The sequence below is a fragment of the Emys orbicularis genome, chromosome 8 (assembly GCF_028017835.1).
Source record: "Emys orbicularis isolate rEmyOrb1 chromosome 8, rEmyOrb1.hap1, whole genome shotgun sequence".
NCBI lineage: Eukaryota > Metazoa > Chordata > Testudines > Emydidae > Emys > Emys orbicularis.
The window spans coordinates 2,919,558-2,946,078 of NC_088690.1; the positions used below are offsets into that span (position 1 = coordinate 2,919,558).

The 26,521-nt window shown below is 43.8% G+C and overlaps 1 protein-coding gene across 3 annotated transcripts in view; it reads right to left on the reverse strand.

Annotated features, from left to right (window-relative positions):
* Nucleotides 1-26,041, reverse strand: part of KIF2C (kinesin family member 2C) — a 47,956-nt gene extending 21,915 nt beyond the window's left edge. Inside the window, exons 1-14 of one of the 3 annotated variants that reach the window (XM_065409138.1) lie at nucleotides 25,978-26,041; nucleotides 21,064-21,158; nucleotides 18,345-18,452; nucleotides 17,978-18,026; nucleotides 15,465-15,512; nucleotides 14,219-14,341; nucleotides 10,743-10,856; nucleotides 9,107-9,207; nucleotides 6,638-6,733; nucleotides 4,635-4,689; nucleotides 4,378-4,540; nucleotides 3,925-4,015; nucleotides 1,057-1,120; nucleotides 16-107 (exon numbers count right to left, since the gene is read on the reverse strand). In XM_065409138.1, the coding sequence (XP_065265210.1) occupies nucleotides 16-107; nucleotides 1,057-1,120; nucleotides 3,925-4,015; nucleotides 4,378-4,540; nucleotides 4,635-4,689; nucleotides 6,638-6,733; nucleotides 9,107-9,207; nucleotides 10,743-10,856; nucleotides 14,219-14,341; nucleotides 15,465-15,512; nucleotides 17,978-18,026; nucleotides 18,345-18,452; nucleotides 21,064-21,158; nucleotides 25,978-26,041 (1,263 nt within the window). The remainder of the gene's footprint in view (nucleotides 1-15; nucleotides 108-1,056; nucleotides 1,121-3,924; nucleotides 4,016-4,377; nucleotides 4,541-4,634; nucleotides 4,690-6,637; nucleotides 6,734-9,106; nucleotides 9,208-10,742; nucleotides 10,857-14,218; nucleotides 14,342-15,464; nucleotides 15,513-17,977; nucleotides 18,027-18,344; nucleotides 18,453-21,063; nucleotides 21,159-25,977) is intronic. The other 2 variants (XM_065409139.1, XM_065409140.1) reach the window with 2 other exon arrangements.
* Between the last annotated feature and the right edge of the window lie 480 nt (nucleotides 26,042-26,521).

A 26,521-nucleotide genomic window follows, 5' to 3' on the forward strand; every position in this document is an offset into this window, starting at 1 on the left:
GACACAAGATCTCACCTTTCCATTATATATTTCAAAGAATGTCACATAGACCTCCAGGTCTTGATTCCTGTACCTGGGTTGGCTTTGAAGGAGGAAGACATCGCGTGCTGATGGGGAAAGGAAGAAAAAAAACAAACAAACATGACCTAACCAGATTTTAGAGCAACAATTTCAGCTGCCTCTTGGACTCTGCCCCTTCCAAAATGCTTCACAGCAAGGCAGTTATAGTATCTAGTAGGTGGAATGACAAATGCCCCAGCCAGATAGTAGTGGAGTTATCTGAACAATAAGACACCTCCAAGTGAATCTGATTTCAGCTGTGTCCTCATTAGGACTGAAAAAAAGAAAGGGATTATGGGAGCTGCTACTTCTGAAGTTATCAGTGAGCAATGATTTTATTTTCTGGCTTGGTTAACAGACAAGTTTTAACTTGGCATAACATTACAATCCTCTATAGCTTTGAATCACTTGGTTGTTTTTTTATATAAAGTGTTATTAGTTGGGATTCCTAGACAAGGAGACTTGCAGGTAGAGTTCAAAACTAGAATCTTCCTCTATTTTCTGAAAGGGAGAGTTCAAAAGTAAATCCAACTCCTGCCACCACTCCTTCCCCAAAAAAAACTTTCCTTCAGGGCCAAGCTATTACTACTAGTTTGCTAGGAACCAGCAATACCCTACGCACATTAAACAAAAACAAACATCAAGCAAAGAACATAGGTCTCTGCCTCAGAGAGCTTGTTTTGATCTTGATTAATTTTTTTTTTTGCTCTAATAAAAGTTACGGTTAATACCATTATAGCCAGAAGCTATATATTGGGTAATATCTATAGTTGGTAATTTACATAAATATTGCAACTAAATTTATCGCTGCTTATTGGGGACAACATATGATAATCAGGGTTTATAGGAATTCTTTAAATATTTATTCATAAAGAACTTTAGTAAAGTCCATAAGGCCTTTATTTTATATAGATGTCTGAGAAGTTATTGAAGTCTTTTATGAAGGAAAAATACTATACACAACTTGGATTTGAAAACAATGAAGAGTCAGCTTACATGCAAAAGCATATATCCCCTTTGAGACATTCTGAGTTTTCCCGGAGAAGTCGCCTCCCATAGTCTATTTAAAAAAAAAAAAAAGCAGCCATTATAGAGGTGCAGTCCAAGCAAGCCAAGTTACCACTCAACTGTAGTTCCAACAATATTCTAGGAAAAGAGTCCACATGAACAGCCTGTGATCTCAATGGACTATCTAGACATGATGCTACGCAATGTAATTCAGGATAAAACTACAGCTTGATGTAGTTTAGTTCCAAACATTCAAAATGAGTTAACATGTCAGTGTGACAACCACGTTTTTCCCAGCACCTAGGACAGTAGTTTCCAAACTGTGGCTTGCAACCCCAAATTAGGATTATCTTTCAGGTTCCCAAAAAGAGGACACTGCAGAGGGGATGCCTGTGGCCTCACTCTCGAGGTGGGGGGCAATGTTGCTCTTGGTCATGGTGGCTGGCGCAGGCCTGGGATACAATGACAGCTATCTCCTCCTTCCCGGGGCTGGAAGCCTGAGCCAGGATGGGTAGGATCCGGCAGCTGCGGACACAGCAGGAGAAATCATTCGGGATGCGGAGCCAGCTCTTTCCGAGGTGGTGGAATCTCCATCCTTAGAAGTTTTTAAGGTCAGGCTTGACAAAGCCCTGGCTGGGATGATTTAGTTGGGGATTGGTCCTTCTTTGAGCAGGGGGTTGGATTAGATGACCTCCTTAGAATATCAGGATTGGAAGGGACCTATGATATGGTAATCCTACTCCAAGTGCAGTCATGCCATCAGCACATGGGGTCATAGCAATCCCTAATGTGTGGAGGACACTATTTGCTCTGCACAAAGTCACTTCACATGTACAGTGTGTGTGAGGTCACACTGTGCAGAGGGTATCATTTTGGAGAGCATGTATGTAGTGCATATATATGATGCATGAGAGGTCACACTGTGTGGAGGGCATCATTTTGCTCTACAAAATTGTGTCCTTCATGCCGTCTGGGGTCCCAGGAAGAAATAATTCATTAAAATGGGGTCATACCAGCAAGAAGTTTGGGAACCCCTGACCTGGGACAAAGGGACCCTCTAGGTGCTATGAAATGCAAGGGGAAGTCACATGAGTTCCAGCCAACTATTTATCTACAAGCAAGAATTTGGGATCTTAGCAATGTAACCTGACTTCCTCTGTTCAGAGAGGAAAAAAATTGAACTCCAAGATAGCAAAATTTTCCATGTGGCATTGAAAAGGCAGAATTCACTTTGTTTCCAAACCTGGCAGAACCTTATGTTAGTGTCACTGTGACTACCATCTTGCTCATCCATCCACAATACTTTCAATTCCAACAAAACGAAGGTAGCTGCTGAAGTTAATTGCTGTAACAGTTAACAACACTACACCCTCTAAAGCCTGGAACTGGAGTTATTTAATATAAACCATTAGCCTAACAAGATCCAGTATCTTAGTCTGCCAGGGTTCAATGTACAGTACAAGTCCTTCCACAAGCAGCCATTTTTTTCCAGCACTAGTTCTGATCCTGGATCAGTGATCAAAAATGGAAAAATGTAGTTTTCTTACCTATAATTTGTACCTAGATCTCCTAGCAGAATCTACTTAGCTGAAGATCACTGCTGGGACAGACCTGCCCATTCCACGCTAATTGAAGTGGCCTAAGCTCTTTGCCTGTGAAATCAGACTCTGCTGCTGGACTGTAGCAGCACCAAACTGATGACCAGGAAGTTTTTAGATGAAGCTAATAAACCTCATTTTATAGGTGTAAACACTTATGAGCCCATTGAATTCAATCAATAAGGTATATAGGGAGTGGCCACAACCAGGGATCACCTCCATTATGAGAAATTTAAAAAGTTGCAAAAGGAGTTTTCTTTGCATGTCTGGGTAACACCAATGGGAAGTAACAAGCCACAAGACAATTCCTAGGCTACTTTTTGGACCTTTATCTTCCTTAGCATCAATCTTTTATACCAGGATTAGTCATGTGTCTAATCAACTGGTACTAACCGATTAGAGGTTTGAGTTAGACCACTCTGCTACATGACCTGGGGAAAATCATTACCAAAAAACAGACCTGAGGGGAGAGAAATTCAGACTTAGCTTCCAATAATTGGAAAGCTACAGGGGAAGGAAACAGGTTCCAGTTACTGAAAGTCTAGTGTTGAGTATCCTGTAGGCAAAAAAATGTTCACACTAGCAAGGTCTCCCCAACCTAAAAGCTGGTGTGATGGAGGCAGTGAACCAGGACCAGAGTGATATGCCACAGAACATCTGAAGAAAGTCTGAAGTGAAAGAGAAAAGCTTAAGATACCTAACTCCCAGCAACGAAGATCTGCCCACTCCACAAGCAATATCCAGATCAGGGGGTATTCGTGTACGAGAAGAGGCTTATTTTTGTAAGTGTATTAAGTATTACTGGAAGAGCTGAGAGAGCCTTTAAAGTGTACATCTTCAAAATATGATCCAAACAATCCTTACACCTTTGAGTAGGCTAGTCCCTCATTTCACAGGCTGGGGAACGGAGACAGAGATTGAGACTTGCCTGAGGTTAGGGACAGAGCCAGGATTACAAGTCAGCAGGGCCTGGGCCTGGTCTTCAACCACTAAACAACACTGCCAGAGTCAGCCTCATGACTGTCTGTGCAATACGAAAGGAAGCAGCTATTCGCTTGCTGAAGTTTTAGTGGTTACTAACTCACCTCTTGGTAAGATAAGTGACCTCTCTCCATTATCATTTCAAAAGGACGATCAAAAACCAAGATCCAAATGCTGGATGAAAGACTATTTACCTTAAATATCCAAAAGTGCTTTAATCAGTTTATCTAAACTGAGATATCTGAGGCCTTTAGAAGACAGCCAGTCAGTCACTTACATGTGTTTTGCCGCTGCCAGTTTGCCCGTACGCAAAACACGTAGCCTTTCCACCCTCAAAGATGGTCTGTACAAGAGGCCTCGCAGTGAACCTAGGAATTCAAAAGTATAAAAAGAAGAATAAGGCACAAAGAAAGGAGGCAGACACCTGACTAGCGCATACTTGGCTTCAGCAATCACTATATGTCCAGAATCTTCAAATAATTCCCAGGAATCCCAACAAATGGAAGTGGATCCAGTAGTAAACATTAAGATCAGACAGAAACTAAGCTAAGGGCTCCTGTTAGATGTTTCACAGTCCACTGGTCTCTACCAAAACCAAATATGGTTAGCTGTATTGTAAAATATCAATCCCTTTAAACTAAGACAATCTGAGGTAATAACCCTTTAAATTTTCATTGTGACCATGTTAATCCTGTGCTGCTCACACCCACTATGTAAGAAGATGCATTACCTATAAACCACTTCATTGGAAGCAGTTTCATCAAATGAAAAATCAAATCTAAATGCCTGGGTCTCGAGATATTTTGTTAGGTCCACTTTCAACTTCGGCTCATGCACCAGCAGGACACACTTGCTGGGAACTGTAATCACATCACATTCCTTCTTGTGAAGTTCTGTTGGTGGAAAAAATATTTGTAACATGAATGAGTAATGTCAAACTGGCGTCAGAGTCCAGGCTAAATTTTGCCAATACACATGCACACTTACCTTGCTTATTTAAAGGGCGCTTCCTTACACAAACACAGATCCTGCGCTCTTCTATCTTTAAGAGAAGGATAGGTTACCGAAAGACTGAATACAGAGTATCACTATTCCCCCCAACCACACCTGTGCTAAATCAGTGTCGCAGTGGAGGCTGTAAGGATACAAGGGCCTGGTCGACACTACAGCGTTAGGTTAACGTAAGGCAGCTTACGTCAACCTAATTATGTCAGCGTACACAATACAGCCTCTCTCCTGCCAACATAAGTGCCCTACTACACCGACATAACTATCTCCACAAGAGGTGCAGGGATTATGTCGGTGTAGTTCGGGTGACACAGTGTCCCTGTAAAAACTGCGTTACTTGCATCTATTGGCTGTCATTCTTGTCAATTTCATGGCTCCATACTCCGCAGCCAGGCTGCTGCCTGCTCTCTGTTCCAAGCTGGGCTGCCGCCCGGGCTCCCCACAGGGACCCCTACTGCCACAGCGGGCTTCCCAGCTCCCTGCTGGGAATGGGGCAACCAACTGGACACCGGGTGCAGATCTCCCTGCCGGAAGCCCGGCTGCCCCCCATGGCTCCCCAACAGGAACGGGGTAGTTGCAGCAGGCTCCAGGCATGGATCTCCCCGCCCGAAGCCCGGCTGCCCTCCTGGGGTTTCGGCCCATACTCCCCACCAGGAGCACAGCTATGCTGCACCTAGAGTCCAGTTAGCTGCCATGCCCCTGGCGGGGAGCCGAGAGGCCTGGCGCAATTGCCCCATTCCTGGCGTGGAGCCAGGGGGAAGAGGAAGGGGGCAGCCTGGCAGGGAGCTGACAGCCCTGACTCTCAGCCCCCCACATTGTCCCCTTAAGTCAGTGGAAGTGCTCAAGGTGAGGACGCACACCACTGACTGAAGGAAGATAGTGTGAACATGAACCACCACAGTAATTACTGCCATGGCTGTAAGTTGGCCTAACGTAGGTCAACTTAAGTCAATAGCGTAGAAATGGCCAAATGTCACTCCCCATCACTATTCTGTGACTACCACCAGAGTTTTCTCTAATACTACTGATCAGAGCAGAGCAATTGCTGGCAGGTTATCCACGACCGTATCCTGTTATTGCAGAAAACTCACCCTGCTGCAAATATTGTAAGATACATACATAGTGTGCTGGGCTAATGAGAGAATGGTCCAAAACAGATTAAAAATCCAAACAGACATGACATTTTGCAATGTTTATAATCAATGTGCCAAATTCAGCCCTCCAGTAGCTCCCCTGATTTCAGTGGGACACTAAGGTTGAATTTGGATGTAATGACCAGATTTGCATATTGCAAAGTTAACTACATAGTGACCTCACTAGATCAGAGCTCTTCATTAACACTGCAGTAAGTTTAGGAATCTCTGAAGTCCAGCTATAGGATCATTTTGTTTGGGAAAGACCACATTCTGCATATGTCACTGGCTGAGCTGAGCCGAGCCGAAAGAGGTATTTAAAGAATTTGTGGACTGGGCAAATCCCTATTCTGCAGTTTAGTGGCATTTACAACATCACCACTTAGTTTTCAGCCTCCTCATGTTAGAGGCACTTGACCAACAGGTCAAGAGTTTGGAACACAGGTCGACAGCTAGCAAGCTACGTTTTACTTCTCCAGACTCAAGTTTTGTCACTGACAGATCAGAATAATATTTTTCCGAGGGTAGGATGATACTTCAGTTATTCTGGCATTTAATGTAGTCTTAACTCCAGTGGTGGCAGTTTCCACCACCATCTTCACAGCTTGTTCTGCTGATCTGCTTTGAACTTGCATTTTCCATGTTGTAGTGTGAACTCAATACTAAGCCATGATGTAGCGCTGTTCCTGCTTATCCATACCTACACCAAGTTAAACTAGGCAAGTTAAGGTATTTCTGGTTATGTCTTTGATAATGACTATCTAAGCACTAGTGTCCAATGAGTGGAAAAAAAAAAAATCACAGGCGATATTGGTACGTTGCAGTCAAGAATTCTAAATATTTACTTACTGGGTCATTCATAGATATTGGTTGGCAGTCTAAAGTAGCTCTGAATTCCTTGATCATCCGTGCAAACTCCCAGTTTGGACAGCTGCTATCAAATTCCTGCAGGGCAATGACAGGCATTAGCGTACTTTATCAATATATTGTTACTCTGTCCTCATGCTGCAAAGACATGTGAAAGACTCTGCATCTAGAAGTAACCTGATGGAATGATTAGGACTCTAATCTCATTTTGCTTGGAAGGGGGAATCTTCCTATACGGCAGGAGGGACAGAGCTGAAGGAGTTTTCAGTACTTATTTCAACTGCGGATAAGCACAACTCCTCTCTACCTATCCATTGCCTTCTCACATTTCTCCATTTGTACCCCAATTTTCCTCTCCATAGTACCAAATCTGTGTGCTGTGTCTACGTTGTAGCACCTCAATCAAGCTGGGAAGTTTACACTGACTGCCATACTGATGAGTTTCAAGCCTTGACAATGCAGAACAGTAAGAAGAGCATTAAGTTTTAAGCATAGTAAATTCCTCCCCGTGCGTAGCGAGAAGAGAATAAGAATACCGCATTATGTCTGCACTCCCTGAGGTAGCTTCACATGACAGGGAAGAGGAAAGACCATTCAACAGTAATCTAGGATTATCTATGGGCCGATTACTTTGTCATCAGCCTACCCTACCACTTGTCAATGAGTTCCAGTATTGCAATGGTCACCACTCCTCTTTTCCATTGCTAGTGGCCAATCATTGTGTTCAATTTATGCTTAGTTCAATGATCCAAAAAGTGATTAAATCTATTTCAGTAAAATACTGTGATAGTTTCAAGAACATGGTGTTCAGTTCTGGGCTTCAGGAAAGATGTGGACAAATTGGAGGAAGTCCAGAGGAAAACAACAAAAATGATTAAAGGTCTAGAAAATATGACCTACGAGGAAAGATTAAACAAGCCCAGTTTTGTCAGTGTGAAGAGAAGACAGGGGGAACATGATCACAGTCTTCAAGTACATAAAAGGTTGTTCTAGAGAGGAGGAGGAGGAGGAATTGTTCTTCATATCCACTGAGGAGAGGACAAGTAGTAATGGGCTTCAGTTGAAGCAAGGGAGTTAGGAAGTTTTTCCTATTGTCTAAATGTAAGGGTAGTTAAGCAGTAGAACAAAATTACCAAGGGAAGCTGTGGAACCTCCCTCATTGGAGGTTTTTAAGAGCAGGTTAGACAAACACCTGCCAGGGATGGTCTAGATCAGTGGTTCTCAAACTTTAGCAAGCTGAGGACCCCCATTTTGATTTAAAAATTTTCAGGGACCTCCAAACCTCACCAGTCAGCCCCAGACCCTGCCCCACCCCTTCCCCCAAGGCCCCACTCCGGCCCCACCCTCCGCTCACTCCATCCCCCCCCTCCCTCTGTTGCTCGCTCTCCCCCACCCTCACTCACTTTCACCAGGCTGGGGCAGTGGGTTGGGTGCAGGAAGGGGTGAGGGCTCCGTCCAGGCAGAGCTTACCACAGGTGGCACCCGAAAATGACCGGCACATCCCTCTGGCAGTGGCTCTTAGGCAGGGGGGGCAGGGGATCTCCACATGCTGCCCTTGCCTGCGGGCACCACCCCTGCAGCTCCCATTAGCCGCAGTTCCCGGCCAATGGGAGCTGTGGAGTCAGCACTTGGGGTGAGGGCAGCATGCAGAGACCCCCTGCCCCCCTCCTCCCCTGAAGGGGGGCAGGGATATGCCAGCCACTTCCGGGAGCAACGCGGAGCCAGGACAGGCAGGGAGCATGCCTTAGCCCCGCCGGAATTTTAGCACCTAACATCTCCCAGTTTGCCTTCAGTAGCCTCCAGGAGATAGAGCCTGATTCCAGGAGACTCCTGGCGAAACTGGGAGGGTGGAACCCTAGCTGATCAGCGGGGCCAGCAGCCCTGGACATGATTCTGCTCCCTCCCCCAACCGCACCCCATCCCTGCTCCTCCCCCTCCCTCCCAGTGCCTCCTGCACACTGGGGAACAGCTGATCAGTGGGGCCAGTGAACTCCCTGGAGTACCCTCAGGGACCTCCAGTGGTCCACAGACCCCAGTTTGAAAAATGCTGGTCTAGATAATACTTGGTTCTGTCTCAGTGAAGGGAGCTGGACTAGATGACCTATCAAGATCCCCCTCCAGTTCTAAAATTCTATGATTCTACCATTCAGAAATGCCACCTGCAACTGGAAGAGCAAGTCTGGGGTTTAAAAGCCTTCAACTGCAGAAACAGCTACCCAGGAGACCCCTAAACAAATTCAGTCTGGAGAGATCAGACCAGTTCTGTTTACACCCTTATGCATGACACTTTAAAACAAAATCCACATGGAGTATAAATTGAAACCAAACACTGGCCATGTTAGTCCAAAATGTGTTTTAGTTTGACCACCATAAACACACTATCCTATAGAATTTTTCTTATTTGAGTTTATTCTGCAGAACCAAGGGTTACTCCCTGATCAAATACTGCACCTGTGCCCGTTTTGTTCTGATCTCACTTATTTGGGCTCTCTTCTCTTCCCGCTTGCTTTTCATTTTCTCCATCTCTTTCACAATATTAGATTTCCTCCGCACTGGAAAAAGACAGACATTTACATCACTTTTATGTGAAGTTGTTACCACAAACAAGTTTCTTTTAAGCAGAATAATTTCTTTAGCTACACCCTCCCCCCCACCCATGGACATACAAAACCCTCTTCTGTACAAACTGGGATATCATGACCTAGAGTCTTGTTCTGGAGAGAGTGTTCCTTATCAGTTGTGTCCAGTGGTTGTGACAATCCAGGCACAGACACCACAAGGGTCTGAATCCCAAGGAGTTAGCAACTGAATCATCTGGTTTTGTATACAAGGTTGTTAATAAATATATCAAGTAAGGTCTCATGAAAGCTTGTAGTGTTCTGAACTTGATGGTCATTAGGAGAGGTTTATACAGACTGTGGTCATGAATCTCTGTACATAAGAGTATTGTGCTCATACACTGTACTACAATTGCAAATACACTTCACAGCAGGCAGGGGCTCCTATCCAGCCAGGTGTTTACACAAAACCAAACAAAAGTGATGATGCATAATATAGCCCAGGAAGAGAAACACAGAACCATTACAGTTAATGGGAAGACACTGAGATGCCCCAGCTATCAAGTAGAGAGGGAATTCCCCACACACTGAATAACCATAATCTGAGAGAAAGAAAAAAGGCTGTAAACCCTGTTAAAAAGGGAAGGGGTTTGAGGACAAAGGCTTCAGAAACAGGGGCAGCCTCTAGGCAGGAAGCGGGTCCATGAAACACTGGATCCCCTCTGCGACAGGGAGTATGGTGGGAAACTGTTCCGAGGCAATGGGTAACTGTATTAGCAAAGGGAATTTATCCAATATAGAAGTGTAAAGCCTGAAGTTGTGTCGATGTTTATTTTGTGTAACTTGTGTTTGCCTTTCCTTACTAGTTCATCTGTGATTTTTCTATTAAGTGAACTTTATTTTTTACCTCAAGCATGTCTCTGCTGTGCAATCTGTGCGGCGTGTGCATGCCAAAGTGAACTGGTAACTGGGGGCTGTTCACACCTTTGGGGGGTGACAAGCAGAGGGGAAGTCAGAGTGCCTGGCAGTTACAGAACTTAGAGTAGACTTGAGACTGGAAGGGCTGTTGGGGTCACCCAACAAGGAGTAACTAGGCTGGTGGAAGCCAGGGGAGAACTTTGTGCTTGTGGGCTGGCTACTAGTGTCAGGGCTCCAAGCCATAGCAGCACAGCATTAAGGCACCTAAAGCTAAAAGGTAGGAGGTCACCTTACTGGTATGGGCGATTCACCCCCAACAAAAATCACAGTGTCTTCAGAGCATAGCTACCAGCTACTGAAGCTAGTTAGAAAGCCATTGTATTGCTACTCTGGGGTGGAGCCAGTCCTTCCAAGCAGACCTATTTGTATATCAAAACTGTACCATATTTAAATTTGAAGTCATCAGGATGTTTGCTTTTGCTGCTAAGCCACATTCCAGGAAGTCATATTAAACCTATGAGCATATGGGGAAACAATCTTAACCAACATTGCTTAGAGAGGCAATGCTGGTCAATGAGCCAGCCAGTCCTCAGACAATAGTCCTTATTTACCTGGATTTGCTGAAGAGCTGCTTCTGATAGATGGATGTTCTTCTAGAACTTCATGTACATTTGTCAGTGAGGGTTCTGTAGCACAATGTGGCCTGGTAGTTCGGGCTCGGCCAGCTGTTGAAAGGAAGCAGGTCAATGGAACAGTATCTGTTAGACCTCAGAAGTGAGGGAGAACAGCCTTGTGATTTGTAGGGCCCCAAGACAGCCATAGAGCGTGGGGGGGAGAGGAGTCAGGCCATGAGTTGCCCTGCTCTCCAATTCTATGGTAGGTGAGGGAGACCACTTGCATGGGATGCAGGCACCCAGTGGCCACTTCATAGTAATTTAGTATAAAAAACTGCCAATCCAATAATAGTTCACAATTCGTAAGTGTTTCCTTTAATAGGTCAACATATAACACTGTATTAGGATATTGCAGAACTCTGCTGTAAGGTTATACTATACACAGCCTTAGCTTTATTCTCATTTGTGTGCACTATGGTACTGCCAATTACATGATCACATCTTTGCATGCATTTGATCCAAGATAAAGTTACTTAAATACTTGACTATGGAACTGAAGATTACTGCAGTGAAGATATCTATGCACTGTACCTTAGCTTCTGCATTTCCTATTTTTATTACTTACCTGTACAGCCTTAACATTGTATTCAGATAGATCTTTCGCACTGATTTCTTAAAATCAAGGTTTGCCCAGTGTCAGAATTGCAGGCCAAGTACGTATTTCTACATAAGGTTATTTAAATGCATAGTGTGCAGGTGTGGTTTTTTTGTTTTGTTTTTTTAAGTGAGGCACAAGTGCTTCTCACCCCATACCAATCTCTCCTCTACCAGCAAGAGGTCTTTAAGAGATTTAGGCAGCATAAACTCATGTAAAGGCTTAAATATGAGAGACAAAATGGGTGAGGTAATATCTTTTAATGGACCAACTTCTGTCAGCAAAAGAGACATTGCCTCACCCACCGTGTCTCCCTTAAGCCTTAAAGTAATTTATGATGCTTGAGTAGCCTTAGGACCAGATCTTGCTCCCACTGAAGTAGATGGGGACTTTGCCATTTATTTCAATGAGAATAGGATAGGACCTTTAGATTTTTTCTTTAAAAGATTTTGGGAAGCTACAAAAAAATGCTGGCTAGGGGAAAAAATGCCTATTAAGAGGAAACTGGCAAGAGCTGTAGGCTCAGGACTACCTTATTTATACAATCACAGTTTAGGATGAGTGGTCTTGATTTAAAATGTGAATAACTTTAGTAGTTTTATTAATTTTCCCCCCCTCAAGCTTGACTCTTATTAGAGGTCTGAGATATAAATGAAATCAAGTTTCAAGATCTATGCAGTATCTTCAGCCTTGGCTAAGTTTTTTCAGTTTATGGATCTCATTGATACAAGTCTGAAAAGTAGGGCATTTGCCTACTATAAGCAGTGTAACTTTAAAGCAAACTAGTTGAGGACTGTGCTTAAGAAAATGCTTTGCATCTGCATAACGATGCACGTCTAGCCTTAAAGTTAGTTATCCATGCTGTTTGAGAGCCACAGGATCTGTGCTATGCCCCCCCCAGCTTTTACAGTGTCCCTTGGAGGAACCTTCAATGTACCAGACCAGCAAGGGGTCCAACTCTTCCACAACTGAGCCTCTGGGCTCCAGCACTCTTGTTTCACACCATGAGCTCTGCCCAGCGAGTCTAACTGGGGAAGACTCCTGTTCAGAGACTCTTTGCTCTCTTCAGGGATCAATGAACCTCAGCATGTATTTGCAGTGACACCAGGCAGCCTTTTCAAAGCAAAGTATGGTTTATTACTCAACTGGAACACTTGGGTTACCATAGAGAAGAAAAGGTAAGACAGTCCATACTGGCCAAGCCAGAGCTCCCATACTGGTTTCCTCTCTGGTTATGCCTACAGTACAAGCGCTACAGCGGCACAGCTGCAGCTACACTGCTGTAGCGCAGGCACTTACTACGGTGATTGCAGGGTTTTTTTCCTGTGCTGCAGTAAATCCATCCCCCCTCAAGAAGCAGTAACTAGGGTGACCAAAAAAGTTTTTCCATTGACCTAGCTGTGTCTACAGTGGTCATTAGGTTGACCTAATACAGAGCACGGGGTGCAAAATTTCACAGCCCTGAGCAACGTAGTTATATCAGCTTAAGTTTTAGATGTAGATCAGGCCTGTCTGTCCATCCTAGGTGAGCTCCTGTCTCTCTCCAAAGGCCAACTCTTACCCTATCCTCCTGTCACCTCAGGACACTGCCTTCTTCCTGCAGACTCATGCTGAGTTCACATGTTCTGCGTGCCAGAGTTTCCTGTGGATAGTTGTCAATTGTTCAGTTGTTGGGGTTCTCATTGTCCTTCTGGATCCTCCACTGATTGGGTAGTTTCAGCCAGACCTTTAACCACCCATTCATTTCACCCAGACTGTTATGTGATACAATACACCTCATGTTTCCTGCTCTGCCCAAGTGCTGATTTAACCTTTCAGTGTCTGTGCATAGCAATGCAAAGCACAGAGGGAAACTGAGGCACATATAGGACTCCAATTACTAGTTCCCACATTTGTCACACATGCGCAACAGGCAATTAAAAAAAATAAAAAATCAACTTTGTTACACTTAGACTACTTTTTCAAAGCCACAGTCCAAAGTCTGCATGGAACAGATTGAGTTTTAACAGACAACCTCTCTAAAGTTCAGGGCCCATCATGAAAGCTAATATGGAACATGCAACACACATGCTTTTGCTGTGTGGTGTAGGAAAATTAACAGCAGTAGCTACCAATAAAGCATTAAGTCTGCATTTCCAAAAGAACAAAGCAGGGCTCAAATTCTTTCCTTACCCAATAGGTGTAAATACATGTGACTGTACCTGTAATCAGTACTGATGCAGAATTTGAAGTACTTTAGTTACATTCAAGTACATCCATATACCCAATTAATGGAATCGGTCAACCCAGTACAGCTCAGAGGCAATCCAGCTTTTTTTGTCCCCAAATATTGTCCCTATCTTAAGTTATCCTTGCTAAGTCTTTCAGATGAGATATAAAATGCACTATTAATAGCTCTTTTAGCAAGAGTAGGGCCATTAACCCTGCCACTCAAACCAAATTGCCATGTGGGTAAAAATACACTTTGCACTTCCAAGAGAGCAGATATTTCACTTCCCATCCTAGCGTTACGTATGCTATTGTGCACTGTTAAACAGATGTCAGATTCATCCCAAGACATGCATGTGGTGGATTACGTGATTTATTTTTTCAACATCAGCAGAATTTCTAAAGTGATTTGAGATCCTTCTTAATTAGAAGCCCTATGTAAAATGCACGATCACTGACCTCTTGTGGTCTCTTCCCTTCTCTGTTTAAAAGGGGAAGAGATTTTGGTCAGCTCTTTCTGCTTTTACAGTTTGCACACCCATGAGATAAGCATTAGGAACACATAAGACGTTCAGTTTAATCACGTTTTACTGGGCTTGTCTCCACTCACCAGGCACTGTTGAATGGTTTCTTGTTTGTGTAGAAGTGGAGGGATCCACCTCCATCTCATTATCTTGGAGGCTGCCCTGGGATTCTGTGATAACAGACATCCTGGTAGAACGGCTACGTAATACTTAGGAAACAAAGAATTCAAGGTCAGTATTGAGCACTGACAACAGCAGGCCAGTTTCTTAATTAAAAAAAAAATAAAAAAAAAAAAAAGAAGAAGAAGATCAGTATGCTCATGAAAGTACAGAATAATAAGGAAAGCAGCCTGGTTAAAAAGATGCCATTCACAGCAGGATCTCAGAACCTTTAGAGAAGTTTAGGGTGAGGCAGAGTGCTAGAAAGTCATCAGTTTGGTGAAGAGTGTTCTTGAAAAATGCCACTAGTGCAAGATAAATAGTTCACTCCAGATTTGCAGTTCCAATGGATTCCTTTTCCTATTCCACTTTAATTAATCCTAATTTTCTTTTTAATTAATTTATGCTGAGGTTCCTGAGCTACCATTCCTGAAAGGGACCAGAAGGCTCATCTTCATGCTTCTGGTCACTGGATCAACCAATCTTGATGAAGGTGTTGTAAATCCAGTGACTATTTGACAGGAATTTGTCTGTCTTAGTCCACACATCACAAAACTGGCACCTTGGTTAAAGTCTCTGTGGAGACTTCCAAAGACAGCATAAGCATGAAGACAGCTTCTTTGTGATCACTGTCTCCCCAGGTGAGGGTTGAGGAGGTATCATGCCCATCACCATGGTACCTAAGTACAGTTAGAGCCAGCGTGGAAACTTCCACCAATGCTTAATTCACTTAAAAGCTATGATTACAGCATCTGTCTAATAAAGGCTGCACTCTCTCAAGGTTTACCATGCAAGCTGCAAGGGAATTAATGTCTTAGCAGTCACACATTTAGGTATCTATTACTTTAAGATAGTGGCCAGCTTCTTACTTGGAAATTCTTTTAGAGCTTTTATGCCAAGGCTATAGCACCCATTCAAATAGTTTAAAATAGGCCTTTTTTGTGAAGAAAGCAAATCTGACATGAAAAATTTGGAGTGCAATATAAAAATTAGATCTATTATCACCTCTAGCAATTGTAGGAATTTATCCAGAATAGAGCAATGAGTATTCTCATGTGAAGACAAGATTTCTGTTGCACACCAAATGTTTCTTAGAATTGTGGATAAACCCTGTGCACAGGAGTTGTAATTGTGCCCAGGAAGCTCAGTGCAGATCACACCAGAATTCTTTACCTGGTTGCTGCTGCTCGGGCGCAGACATATTAGGTGTCACCGTTGCCACTTTAGGAACAAAAAAGAATTGTACTTTCATTATGCTTGGAGATGGAATTAAATGCTATGTCCTTTGTGAAGTGTAACAATTTCCAAACCTAAGCTCACCAGAAACACTCTGATCACTTCATTACGGAAAGAAATGGCATGCAGTAAGGGAGCAGTGGTGTCACCAAACAGGACAGAATACCATAATTCAGAAGACTAGCAAGATTAGTTTAGGCAGAGCCAGCTTTACAATTAACTTTGAAAAAATTACCATTTATTTTAGGTTCCCTCACTAGCAGATACAGTAGTACATTACACACTGATGGGGACTTTCTGCTTCCTTTTATGTGCTCAGCCTAAGAGGTCTGCAGGACCTGAAAGTGTTGAACTCTCTAACCAATGTAATGCAGGACTCAAAATAGGAGAATATTGTTCCCTGCTGCTGTAGCATAGATGTTTAGCAAAAGAGAACACAGACTACTTTGCTTTCCTGCTGGATTCGGAGCTGGTCTCTTTTTATGCACAAACACAGTGGTTCTCAATCTTTCCAGACTACGTAGCACTTCCAGGAGTCTGATTTGTCTTGTGTTCCCCCCAAGTTTCACCTCACTTAAAAAACTACTTGCTTACAATTTGAGCAAAAAATTGCTTGTTCTCATTTTTATCATATATTTATAAAATAAATCATGAAATATAAATATCATATTTACATTTCAGTGTCTAGTATATAGAGCGGGGTCGGCAACCTTTGGGAAGTGGTGTGCCAAGTCTTCATTAATTTAAGGTTTCGCGAGCCAGACCAGCAGCGTGGGGGGCAGATGGAACCCTAGACCGGCAGCGGGCTGAGCTGCTCAGCCCGCTGCCAGTCTGGGGTTCCGGCCACCGGTCCCAGCCCCCCTCAGCCCGCTGCCGGCCCGGGTTCCGTCCATCCAGGCCGGCAGCGGGCTGAGGGGGGCCGGCGGCCAGGACCCCAGCTGGCAGCAGCATGCCATTAAAAATCAGCCCGCGTGCCACCTTTGGCACACATGCCGCAGGTTGCCGACCCCTGATATAGAGCAATATAAACAAGTCATTGTCTGTATGAAATTTTAGTTTATACTGACTTCTCTAGTGCTTTTTAATGTAGCCTGTTGTAAAACTAGGCAAATCTCTAGATGAGCTGATGTACCCTCTGGAAGACCTCTAAGTACCTGGTTGAGAACCATTGCACTAAAACACTGGGACAATAGCCAGGCAACATGCACTGCAGATTTTCACTTATATTGTATGCTTCAGAGTACAACAGTGACCTCTAGGGATGGCATTGCCCATCTGTCAGTGACTGGCTGGGTTAAGAGCACTTGATTGGTCAGCTAGCCATTCACTACCAGGGAGTGACCAGCCTAGAGACAATCACTACTTAACTCCTAGTACAATTTCCAGTCTACCAGTTTTATGGAGAGTTCCCTGGATTAGTGACAGGGATGTGAATTTGTGTCAGTTTGGGATGCCTGGGTTGTTCCTATCAGATCTGCCACTCCCTGCAACAAGATTTGTATTGCCTTCCATCTTCAACATCACAGAGAAACAAGAGAGGGAGAGAGTTTAGAAAGCCAGTAGCAGCTGGGGTGGAAGCCTCCTGTTCCAGAACTTAGCACTACTGTACTGGACAGGACAAATGCTAGCAAGCAGGAGGCTTGCTGCACTTTTGGAGGGAAGGAAGGCAGAGCCAACACGGCAGGGGGCAAGGAGAACATAGCTAGCATAGGATGCTAATTCAGAACTTAGAATTCTATGGAGAGCTAGTCACATTTGTGACCATTAGCATCGACATGGCAAACTGCACACACACTAGTAATCTTTCCTCCCCAAACTAACAAAAAGCCCCAAGGAATACATTAGTCAACTAAAATCTGAAAGCTGAAGTTAGATATGGGAAGGGAACTATTTCCCAGCCAGCCCCATACCTGCCAGCGCAGGAAGAATAACCTCTTATGGACCACACCTTCCCTTGCCACATCCCAATCCTCAACTAGCTTTGTTCAAAACATTTTATTCTGTTGACACAAGAACCATTGACCCTATTCTGGAACCTCTCTACACACTCACTTTCCATTGGATTATGGAATTTGCAAAGTGGAATTTACTAGAATTCCCCTGAAGCCTGTAGAACTATACAACTTAGAAGAGGGGGGGGGGGGGAACCTGTTGTGATAAAAGGCAAATTGTGATTACCAACTTGCCAGCTCATAAACACACAAAAGCCTCCTGCTGGCGGTAGGCCTGTATTAGGGTACCCAAGGTAGGAAGCCTCCAAGACGTAGAAAAACCTCAGAATGCCTTATGACTATGATTTAAGACTCAAATTTCAATAAGGAACCAGCATAAAGTACAGTTGCTTAATTAGTACATTTTGTAGCGTTGTGTTGCCTAAATTAGAGTAAATCTCCAGCATAATTTATTTTTGTCTTATGACTATAGACAAGAATGAAGACAGTCATTTTTACCTTCTCGTGGAGCAGGAATTTTTGAAAGGGTTGTTCTACGTTTTTGTTTCTGCAAAAAGTTAAAAAGCCACTGCAGTAAGTATCTGAAGCATCTACCATGCTCTTTGCATTATATAATTAAGATATGGTAACAAATACAAGAATGTGCCTGTTTTTATAAAAAACAGCACAGGAAGCCCAACAAAATCCAAATGGAACAAAACATGCATACCCAGAGACCTCAAAGTTTAAAGTGGAAGATAAGTGAAAGAATCAAAGCAGTTTTAAAAATAATCTGTACTTATTTTGTAGTTATTTATGTTCCGACATGCTGCTGTTTGAATTTTAGTACTATAACAAGAGTCTGAAGAGTTTAAGGATTACATACCTGTACAGTTACATTCTCCTGCAGAGGCAGGTTCTCTTTCACATCAGAAGCAGAAGGAATTTCTTCTAAAATCTCTGGATTTATTGTTATCACATCTTCAATCTCAATCTACAAAAGCAAAGACAAGATTTAGATAGTAGACAATTTCTGTTCTAACTCCAATGGAAGACAAATAGCTTGACATAAACCTTAAATAAAGCAAAATATAAGCCATTCATTTGTTTGATATGGAAAATTAGGGCTGCCTTGATTAGTAATGTAGTATTTTAAATTCCACTTGAGCAGTCTAATCTGACTGTAATAGAAATCTGCTAGTTAGACCATCTACCAGTGTCTGCCAACAACCACTCAGTTCCGCAGGAGCTATTGGGCACTTCTGAAAACACTAGCAAAGCACATTTGTCACTGTTTTAATCTCTTGTGGCTAATCTTAGTAAAGCTCTCAATCACTCCATGATTTCTGCTCTAGGAGAGCATTACGAGTTTACAATATAGTTGTGTTTATTGAAATAATTTTATTAAAAAGCTACTCACACGGAGGTAAATGAAGCATTCAGCATTTAAACCAAAACAATTAAATTAATCTGCATTTTCCCCATATTCACCCTCCTGCTATTTGCAAGTAGGAGTAAATAAGTGATTTCACCTCAACCTCCAAACTCCTGGTTTACCATGTAGTGAAGTCATAATCCTTTATCTACAACATTCTGCAGCTCTGGAAAAGTGTGATGTCACAAGTGTCTGTGGGGGAGGAGGGGGTAGTGAGGAGTTGGGCTGTGAAGGAGAAAACATAGGCACAAACTGAGCCTCTCTCCCTCGTTTTTACTGTGTAAAGATGACCTTATAAAACACTGAGTTTGTATGCCAGGTAGTTGTATAATTATCACTTCATCCTCCACAGAAACTAAGCTGCCTTTGATATTGAAATAGCACCTATCCTGCACAAGAAAGTTAAGTTTATATATTAAATATTAATCTTTTAGAGGCTTTAGGTAAAAACATCATTTAATCCTCTGTAAAATGAGCAAAAATACAATATTAACTGTTCTCATACAAAAGAGTTAAAGTATTCACCAGATTTTTAAAATAGATTTATAGATATGTGATTGTCTCCCCAAGTATTATGGAAACCCAGGACAATCATCATCAAGTTTACTCACTTAAGTAAAACCTTGTTAAATGCCAGTCCCTCAAACTCACCTGGGCTCTGACAGTCATGGTTTCTTCCCATTACAATAGCAGATCACTTTGGAGGTTCTGCAAGTCAAAAAACCTAGGCCCCCATGATACCTGTGCAACCTCATTGAGCTTATGCTCATGGATTTGCACTGGTAGAGCTCAAACTAATTTGCCTGCAAAACATCTATTAATGGTGATTATGCAGGATATAGCATACCCAGCTTCAATGTCAGAGCGCCACCTCATCTTTCAAATCTACCTCTAGCTGCCGGTACATATTTAGACTTCTGACTAGCATAGATCTGATAAGAGTTTCAAGTCTCAGACAATGCAATTAGTAGTTGGACTCTGGCCCAAACTTCACGGCTAATTCCCCATCTGTTGCAAAGACATCTGGGAGCTCATGAGCAAACTCCTCGCTATAAACAGACACTAAGTTTCAGGGAAAGCAAAAGTTTCCCAGAGCGTAAATAAAATAAGCAGAACTAAAGAAAGGAATGTGGTAAATTATGCAAGCTGGGAGGAGATTTACAAAATCAGAGTCCAAAACAAATGGGAAACAAGGAAAACCCTTTTCTACAGCCAATGGAGTGGGAAGATATCTGTCAGAATATTAGAAATACCTCCAGTTCTTTCTCAGCTTGTCTTTCAAAGACAATGGAGATATTTTATTGGATCACCAAGTTTAAGTATGGTTTTAATGCATAACTGGATAGGGAATGCCCAAAGTATCCAACTAATCTCACATTTTGCCATGTTAGGGAATTCTTCCAGAAAATTTTTAAGAGATCATTAAAGGTGCTGAATACCAATATAGAGCTGCCAAGGTTGCATAAGCCGGGGCTTTGTTAAGAGCACGACAGTACAGCACTAATGAAGACGTCATAACTCATCACTTATGAGTCGTAAAACAAATGTATGTATATAAATACATAAACATTTAGTTTTATTCTGAATCAACTATTCTTACTAGAAAAAATATTGCCCTTGGAGGCACTGTGTGTCAGCAATACTATCGTAATCATTATTTGTGATTAGTTGGATTATAGGGGTCCAGTTTACAGCAATGAGCGATAAGGGGTTTTCACAGCTTTCCTACCCTCAAACTAAAGAGCCAAAGACAAACATGGCCCAAAATTAAGGATTTGTAAAAAACAGACTTAGTTTTTGTAAGGCCAATAAAATCTTAATTTTCATTGGAACGTAATGCAACAGATAAACCTTCATCTGCAGCATTTACAAACCAAATTACAACTTTTATGCATTTGAATCTGAAGAGTTGGAACATACTACAAGCAAAAAGTGAACTGCCCAAGCTGTTCTCCTTGTCCTAGGTGACAGAAATACTAAGATTATATTTTTAGCCCTTAGTTTAATGAGCCACAGAATTCTATGAAACACGTAAGAAAACTGGCTTTAAGCCCAAAGGATCTTTATTTAATAGAGTCATGGATTTCAGCCCCATGCTTTATAACTATGCAATTCAAAGTTGCTGCTTTACTCCAGACAGAGTGAGCGTGGGAACACCTCTCTCACTCACCTCTTTTCCTTTGGTTGAGTCCCCTTCTGACCATTCTACCGAGACAGACAGCCTTTCAACGTTTACAGTCTTTATAATTGCACTGTGAATTAAGCCTAAGGATTAAAGATAAGTTCACATTTCATCAGGTCATTCAACACAACACACTTAACTTTTGCTGAAGAGAACAAGTCCCCATATTCAGCTCTGTAATACCAATTCAAGATTAGAAGGCTAGTTTTTCAGAGAGGAATTTGCCAGTATTCTGTATCCAAAGCTATGAGCCATTGTTAAAACCTGGGAATGGCCTTCATACTACAATATAAATATTGGATAAACATTCAAGACACGAAAAAGCAATGAAGCTATTAACTCTGCTGTCAGCCAGCAATTTCCTAGGAGTGCCAATACCTTTGAGGACGCAGCGGCCCAAAGGAAATTAAGCTATTATTGTCCCTTTGCTGTGGCATTAAAGACAACACCTTTTCTGGCAGGGATGCGATGTGCTATTTTTAGAGCCCGAACACTGAAAGACTTCTGGCTTACTTAGTTTATTTTGACAGCACTTTGTATACGTTTTCCCATTTATATAGGTTTTTCTACATGGCAACCAGGGAAGAGACTTTTCTTTTTTTTTTAAAGTGGAAAAAACCGTCCCCTACAAAAGAAAACCACACACAAAGATTGCCTGGGGAAGTTCAAGGGTCTGTTTAGGACCAGAAACCACTTTTTAAATTGCACTGTGTCATGTTATTGACTTAAACTGGGACCATATAGAACATGGTTGCAACCAAGGTCCTGTAGTGGCACCAAATCTGGTATAAAGGAGGTCAAATAGGGTGTCTAAGACAAGGTTATGGTTTGCTGGTTATGGTTATGCTATCTGTATATGGGTATCATTTTTGTAGTTGAAGTTATGAATATTGGCTCTATACTGTCTGTATTTCAAACTTCTGCTATGCTTCTGGGTTACCCCAGACAAGTTGGTGTCAGCTCTGCCTAGCCTGCTTGATGGCCCATTAAGGACCATCAGCTATACAACTGACCCATTGAGAGAAAGCAAATATGCCTTGAGACTCACCAAAGTATGCAGGGACTTGCCCATGTGACTCCAGACTCCATTTTGCTGTAATTTTCCACAGTAAGAACAAAGAAGTATTCTTATACTTGGAAAAAGACTATAAAAGGCTGATGCCTCATCTCCATCTTGTCATCAATCCTGCTTCTTACCTCTGGAGGGACTTTGCTACAAACTGAAGCTCTGAACAAAGGACTGATGACCCATCCCAGCTGTGGATGTACTCCAGAGACTTGATTTGAACCTGCAGTTTATTCGATCACTGCTACAAGCCTGAACCAAAGACTTTGTCATTACTGTATGTAATTGATTCCATTTAACCAATTCTAACTCTCATCTGTATCTTTTTCCTTTTATGAATAAACCTTTAGATTTTAGATTCTAAAGGATTGGCAACAGCGTGATTTGTGGGTAAGATCTGATTTGTATATTGACCTGGGTCTGGGGCTTGGTCCTTTGGGATCAAGAGAACCTTTGTGTGTTTTACTGGGGTATTGGTTTTCATACCCATTTGTCCCCATAACGAGTGGCACTGGTGGTGATACTGGGAAACTGGAGTGTCTAAAGGAATTGCTTGTGTGACTTGTGGTTAGCCAGTGGGGTGAAACCAAAGTCCTCTTAGTCTGGCTGGTTTGGTTTGCCTTAGAGGTGGAAAAACCCCAGCCTTGGGCTGTAACTGCCCTGTTTTAAGCAATTTGTCCTGAATTGACACTCTCAGCTGGGTCCCGCCAGAACCAGCATCATTACACACTTAAATCTGCTAAACTCCATGTTTACAGCATCCCTTCATTTTCAATCTCCTTTGGAAAGGACAGAGTCTCATATATGCCTGGTGTCATTGGAAAGCTTTCATCAAGAATGGAAAGGAAAAAAGTCTGTAAGAAGACCAGTCTCCTAGAGGGCATCACAAGCAGTAAGTCCAACACAGGCAACCAAAGGCAAGAGTGAGAATATAAGAACGACCATATTGGGTCAGACCAATGGTCCATGTAGCCCAGTATCAGATGCTTCAGAGGGAAAAAGCACACATTGGGGGAATGGGGTGTGCACAAACATGCACACATCCATAGTGAATAAGACAGCCCTATATCAGCATGGAGCTCTTACAATCCCACTGCATACCCAGTGTTGACAGGACAGGGGAGAAAGGGACTTGTCCCCGCTGCAACCCAAAGGCCCAGGGTGGATGAGGGCTCTCCTCCTGCCCCCTCACCCCCAGTAGAGAGGCTGCTTCCCAGAGGTGGGGCATGCTAAGGAATGGTAGAAGGAGAAACAGCAGAATAAAGACAATGGACTTCAAGAAAGCAGACTTTAGCAAACTCTGAGAACTAGCACATAAGATCCCATGGGAAGCAAGCCTTAGGAGGGAAAAAAAAAAATAGTTCAGGCGAGTTGGCAGTTTTAAATAGACATTATTAAGGGCACAAAAGCAAACTGAATGCATAGGAAAGATAGGAAGTATGATAAGAGACCATCCTGGCTTAACCAGGAGGAGATTTTTTTTTTAAAATGGCCTGAAACTCAAAGAGTCAAAGGTAGAAGAAAGTAGTAGGGATGTAAATATTGGTTAAAAAAGTTAACCGCTTAAACGATTAAAATTATTTTGTTTAACCAGTTAACCGAGGTAGCTGGGGGGACATGGTGGGGGCTGGGGCCAATCCAGCCGGGGACTGGGATCCAGCCAGCTCAGCCGACACAGCCCAGCGGAGGTCTCGCTGGCACGACCGGGGCTGGGGCCGCTCCCGCTGACCAGAAGCGGGGCCACCAGGGTTTACGATTAACCAGTTAACCTTTTACATCCCTAGAAAGTAGATCAAATTACAAAGGATGAATATAAAACAAAAACCACAAGCATGTAGGGACAAAGTTAGAAAAGACAGGGCACAAAATGAGATTAAACTAGCTAGGGACATACAGGGTGACAAGAAAACATTTTACAAATACGCTAGAAGCAAGAGGAATACCCAGGCCAGAGTAGGCCCATTACGCAATAAGGAGGGAGAGACAACAGAAAATGCAGCAATGGTCAAATTATTAAATGTCTTTTTTGTTTCAGTCTTCACCAGAAAGATTAGCAGTGATCGGACAACTAACATAGTTAACATTAGCGTACATGGATTAGGAGCGGAGGTTAAAATAGGTGAAGAACAAGTTAAGAATTAAGGTATGTCTACACTTAAAATGCTACAGCATAGACACTACCTATGGCAACGGAAGGATTCTCCTGTTGCCATAGGTAATCCACCTCTCAGAGGCAGTAGCTATGGCAACAGAAAAATTCTTCTGTTGACCTAGCGCCATCTACACCAGGACTTAGGTTGGTGTAACTATGCTGCTCACGGGGTGTGGGTTTTTCACACCCCTGAGAGATGTAGTTACACTGACCTAATTTTCTATTCTAGACCAGGCCTTACTTAGACAAGTTAGATGTCTTCAAGTCAGCAGGCCCTGACAAAATACACCCCAGAATATTTTAAGGAACTGGCTGAAGAGATCCCTGAGCCATTAACAATTATCTTTGAGAATTTGTGGAGGAAGAGAGAGATCCCAGAGCACTGAAAAAGGACAAATATAGTACCCATCTATAAAAAGAGGACGGATAACGCACGGAATTATAGACCAGTCACCTTAACTGCGGTACCTGGAAAAATAATGGTGCAAACAATGAATTGTAAGCACCTTGAAGATAAGGTAATAAGTAACAGTCAATACAGATTTGTCAAGAAAAAAAATCAAGCCAAACCAACCTAATAGCCTTCTTTAGGAGAGTAACATGTGATATCTCTCAACTTTAGTATGGCTTTTGATACGGTCTTATGTGACCTTCTCATAAGCAAACTGGGGAAATAGATCCTAGACGAACCTATTATAAGGCTGGAAAACCATACTCATAGGTAGTTATCAATGGTTCACAGTCCAGCTGGACGGGCATATTAAGTGAGGACCTGCAGGGATCTGGCCTGGGACTGGTTCTATTAAAAACTTTCATAAATGACTTGGATAACAGCCTAGAGCGTACACTTTTATCAAGTGCGCAAACGATACCAAGCTGGGAGGGGTTGCAACTGCTTTTTGGAGAAGAGGATTAGAATTCAGAATGATCTTGACAGACTAGAGAAATGTTCTGCAATAAATAGGATGAAATGCAAGGAGGATAAATGCAAAGGCTCACACTGAGGAAGAAGAGCCCTTGCACAAATAGAAGATGGGAAAGGGCTGCCTATGCAGGAGTCCCACAGAAAAGGATCTCGGGTTAATAGCGGATCACAAACTAAATAGAGTCAACAATGTAATATTGTGGCAAAACCAACCCACAGCCCCACCCCCCCTCCCCCCGCCGTGCGTCCGCAGGCGCGCGGGGAGCGAGGCAGGCGCGCGGGGGGAGCGAGGCAGGGCAGTAGCTCTTCTCCCCTCTCCTGCGGCCCAGCCCTCGGGGGAGCGGTGGCCACGCTGGAGCGCGGGGCAGATGATGAAAGGTGTGAAGGACAACGGGGGATGGGCGGAGGCCGGAGAAGAGCCGGCGCGGGCGGGCGGGGACCCGAGGACAGGCCCCGGGGAAGGGGAAGGGCGTTACGAGGAGGAGGATCCATTGTTCCCGGATCTCCTGAGGCCGGGACACGCCGCGAGGGGAGATTTAGGCCCCAGTAACCAGCGATGGGCTCTGTGCTCCTGCCTCAGCCCGAGGGGCCCGTCCAGCCCCACACGTCTCGGGCTCTGCCTGCAGGGGAGCTGCCTGCCCCCACCCCCCGCAGCCAGACCCCCACACACACACCTCGCTGAAGGGGGCGGTACGGAAAGCGGCGGGGGTCAATCCTGTCAGACACCCGCCAGCCGCCGAACGCTCCCCCCGCACTCACCGTTGCTCCGCTGAATCTTAATAAGCCGGCCGGGCTGGAGGCGGCTGCAGACCGCGGAGTCCATAGCGCGGGGGGGTTCCTCGGGGCCGCTAGAAATGGGGAGGCGTGAAGGGGTCTGTGGTCCCAGCGGTACCGCGTCCAATCAGCAGCTGGGAATGGCGGGCCCTCCCGCAACCGCCGCCGATTTAAACTCCGCGCGCCGGCGTGCCGCAGGGCCTACCGGGAAACGCGGCCTCGGAACCACAACCCCCAGCATGCTGTGCGTGTACAGGGAACTCCATCTCCCAGCATGCCGAGGGACTCCGGCCTAGCGCACCTACTGGGAACTACCACTCCCATCATGCCGCGGGCCCCTCTCAGAGTGCTGCGGGGCCTCTACGCGCGGTGCACGCTGGGAGATGTAGTCCTTCTGGGGCGGGGAGGTCACAGTTGCCCAGCTTACACGTGGTGCTGCCACGCTAGGCAGGGTTCCCCTTCTGTCCGGGCCTGCAGGCGAGGGGCAACCGGAGGGGGGGTGTTGCCGGCCCAGAGGGCCCGAGGGGGC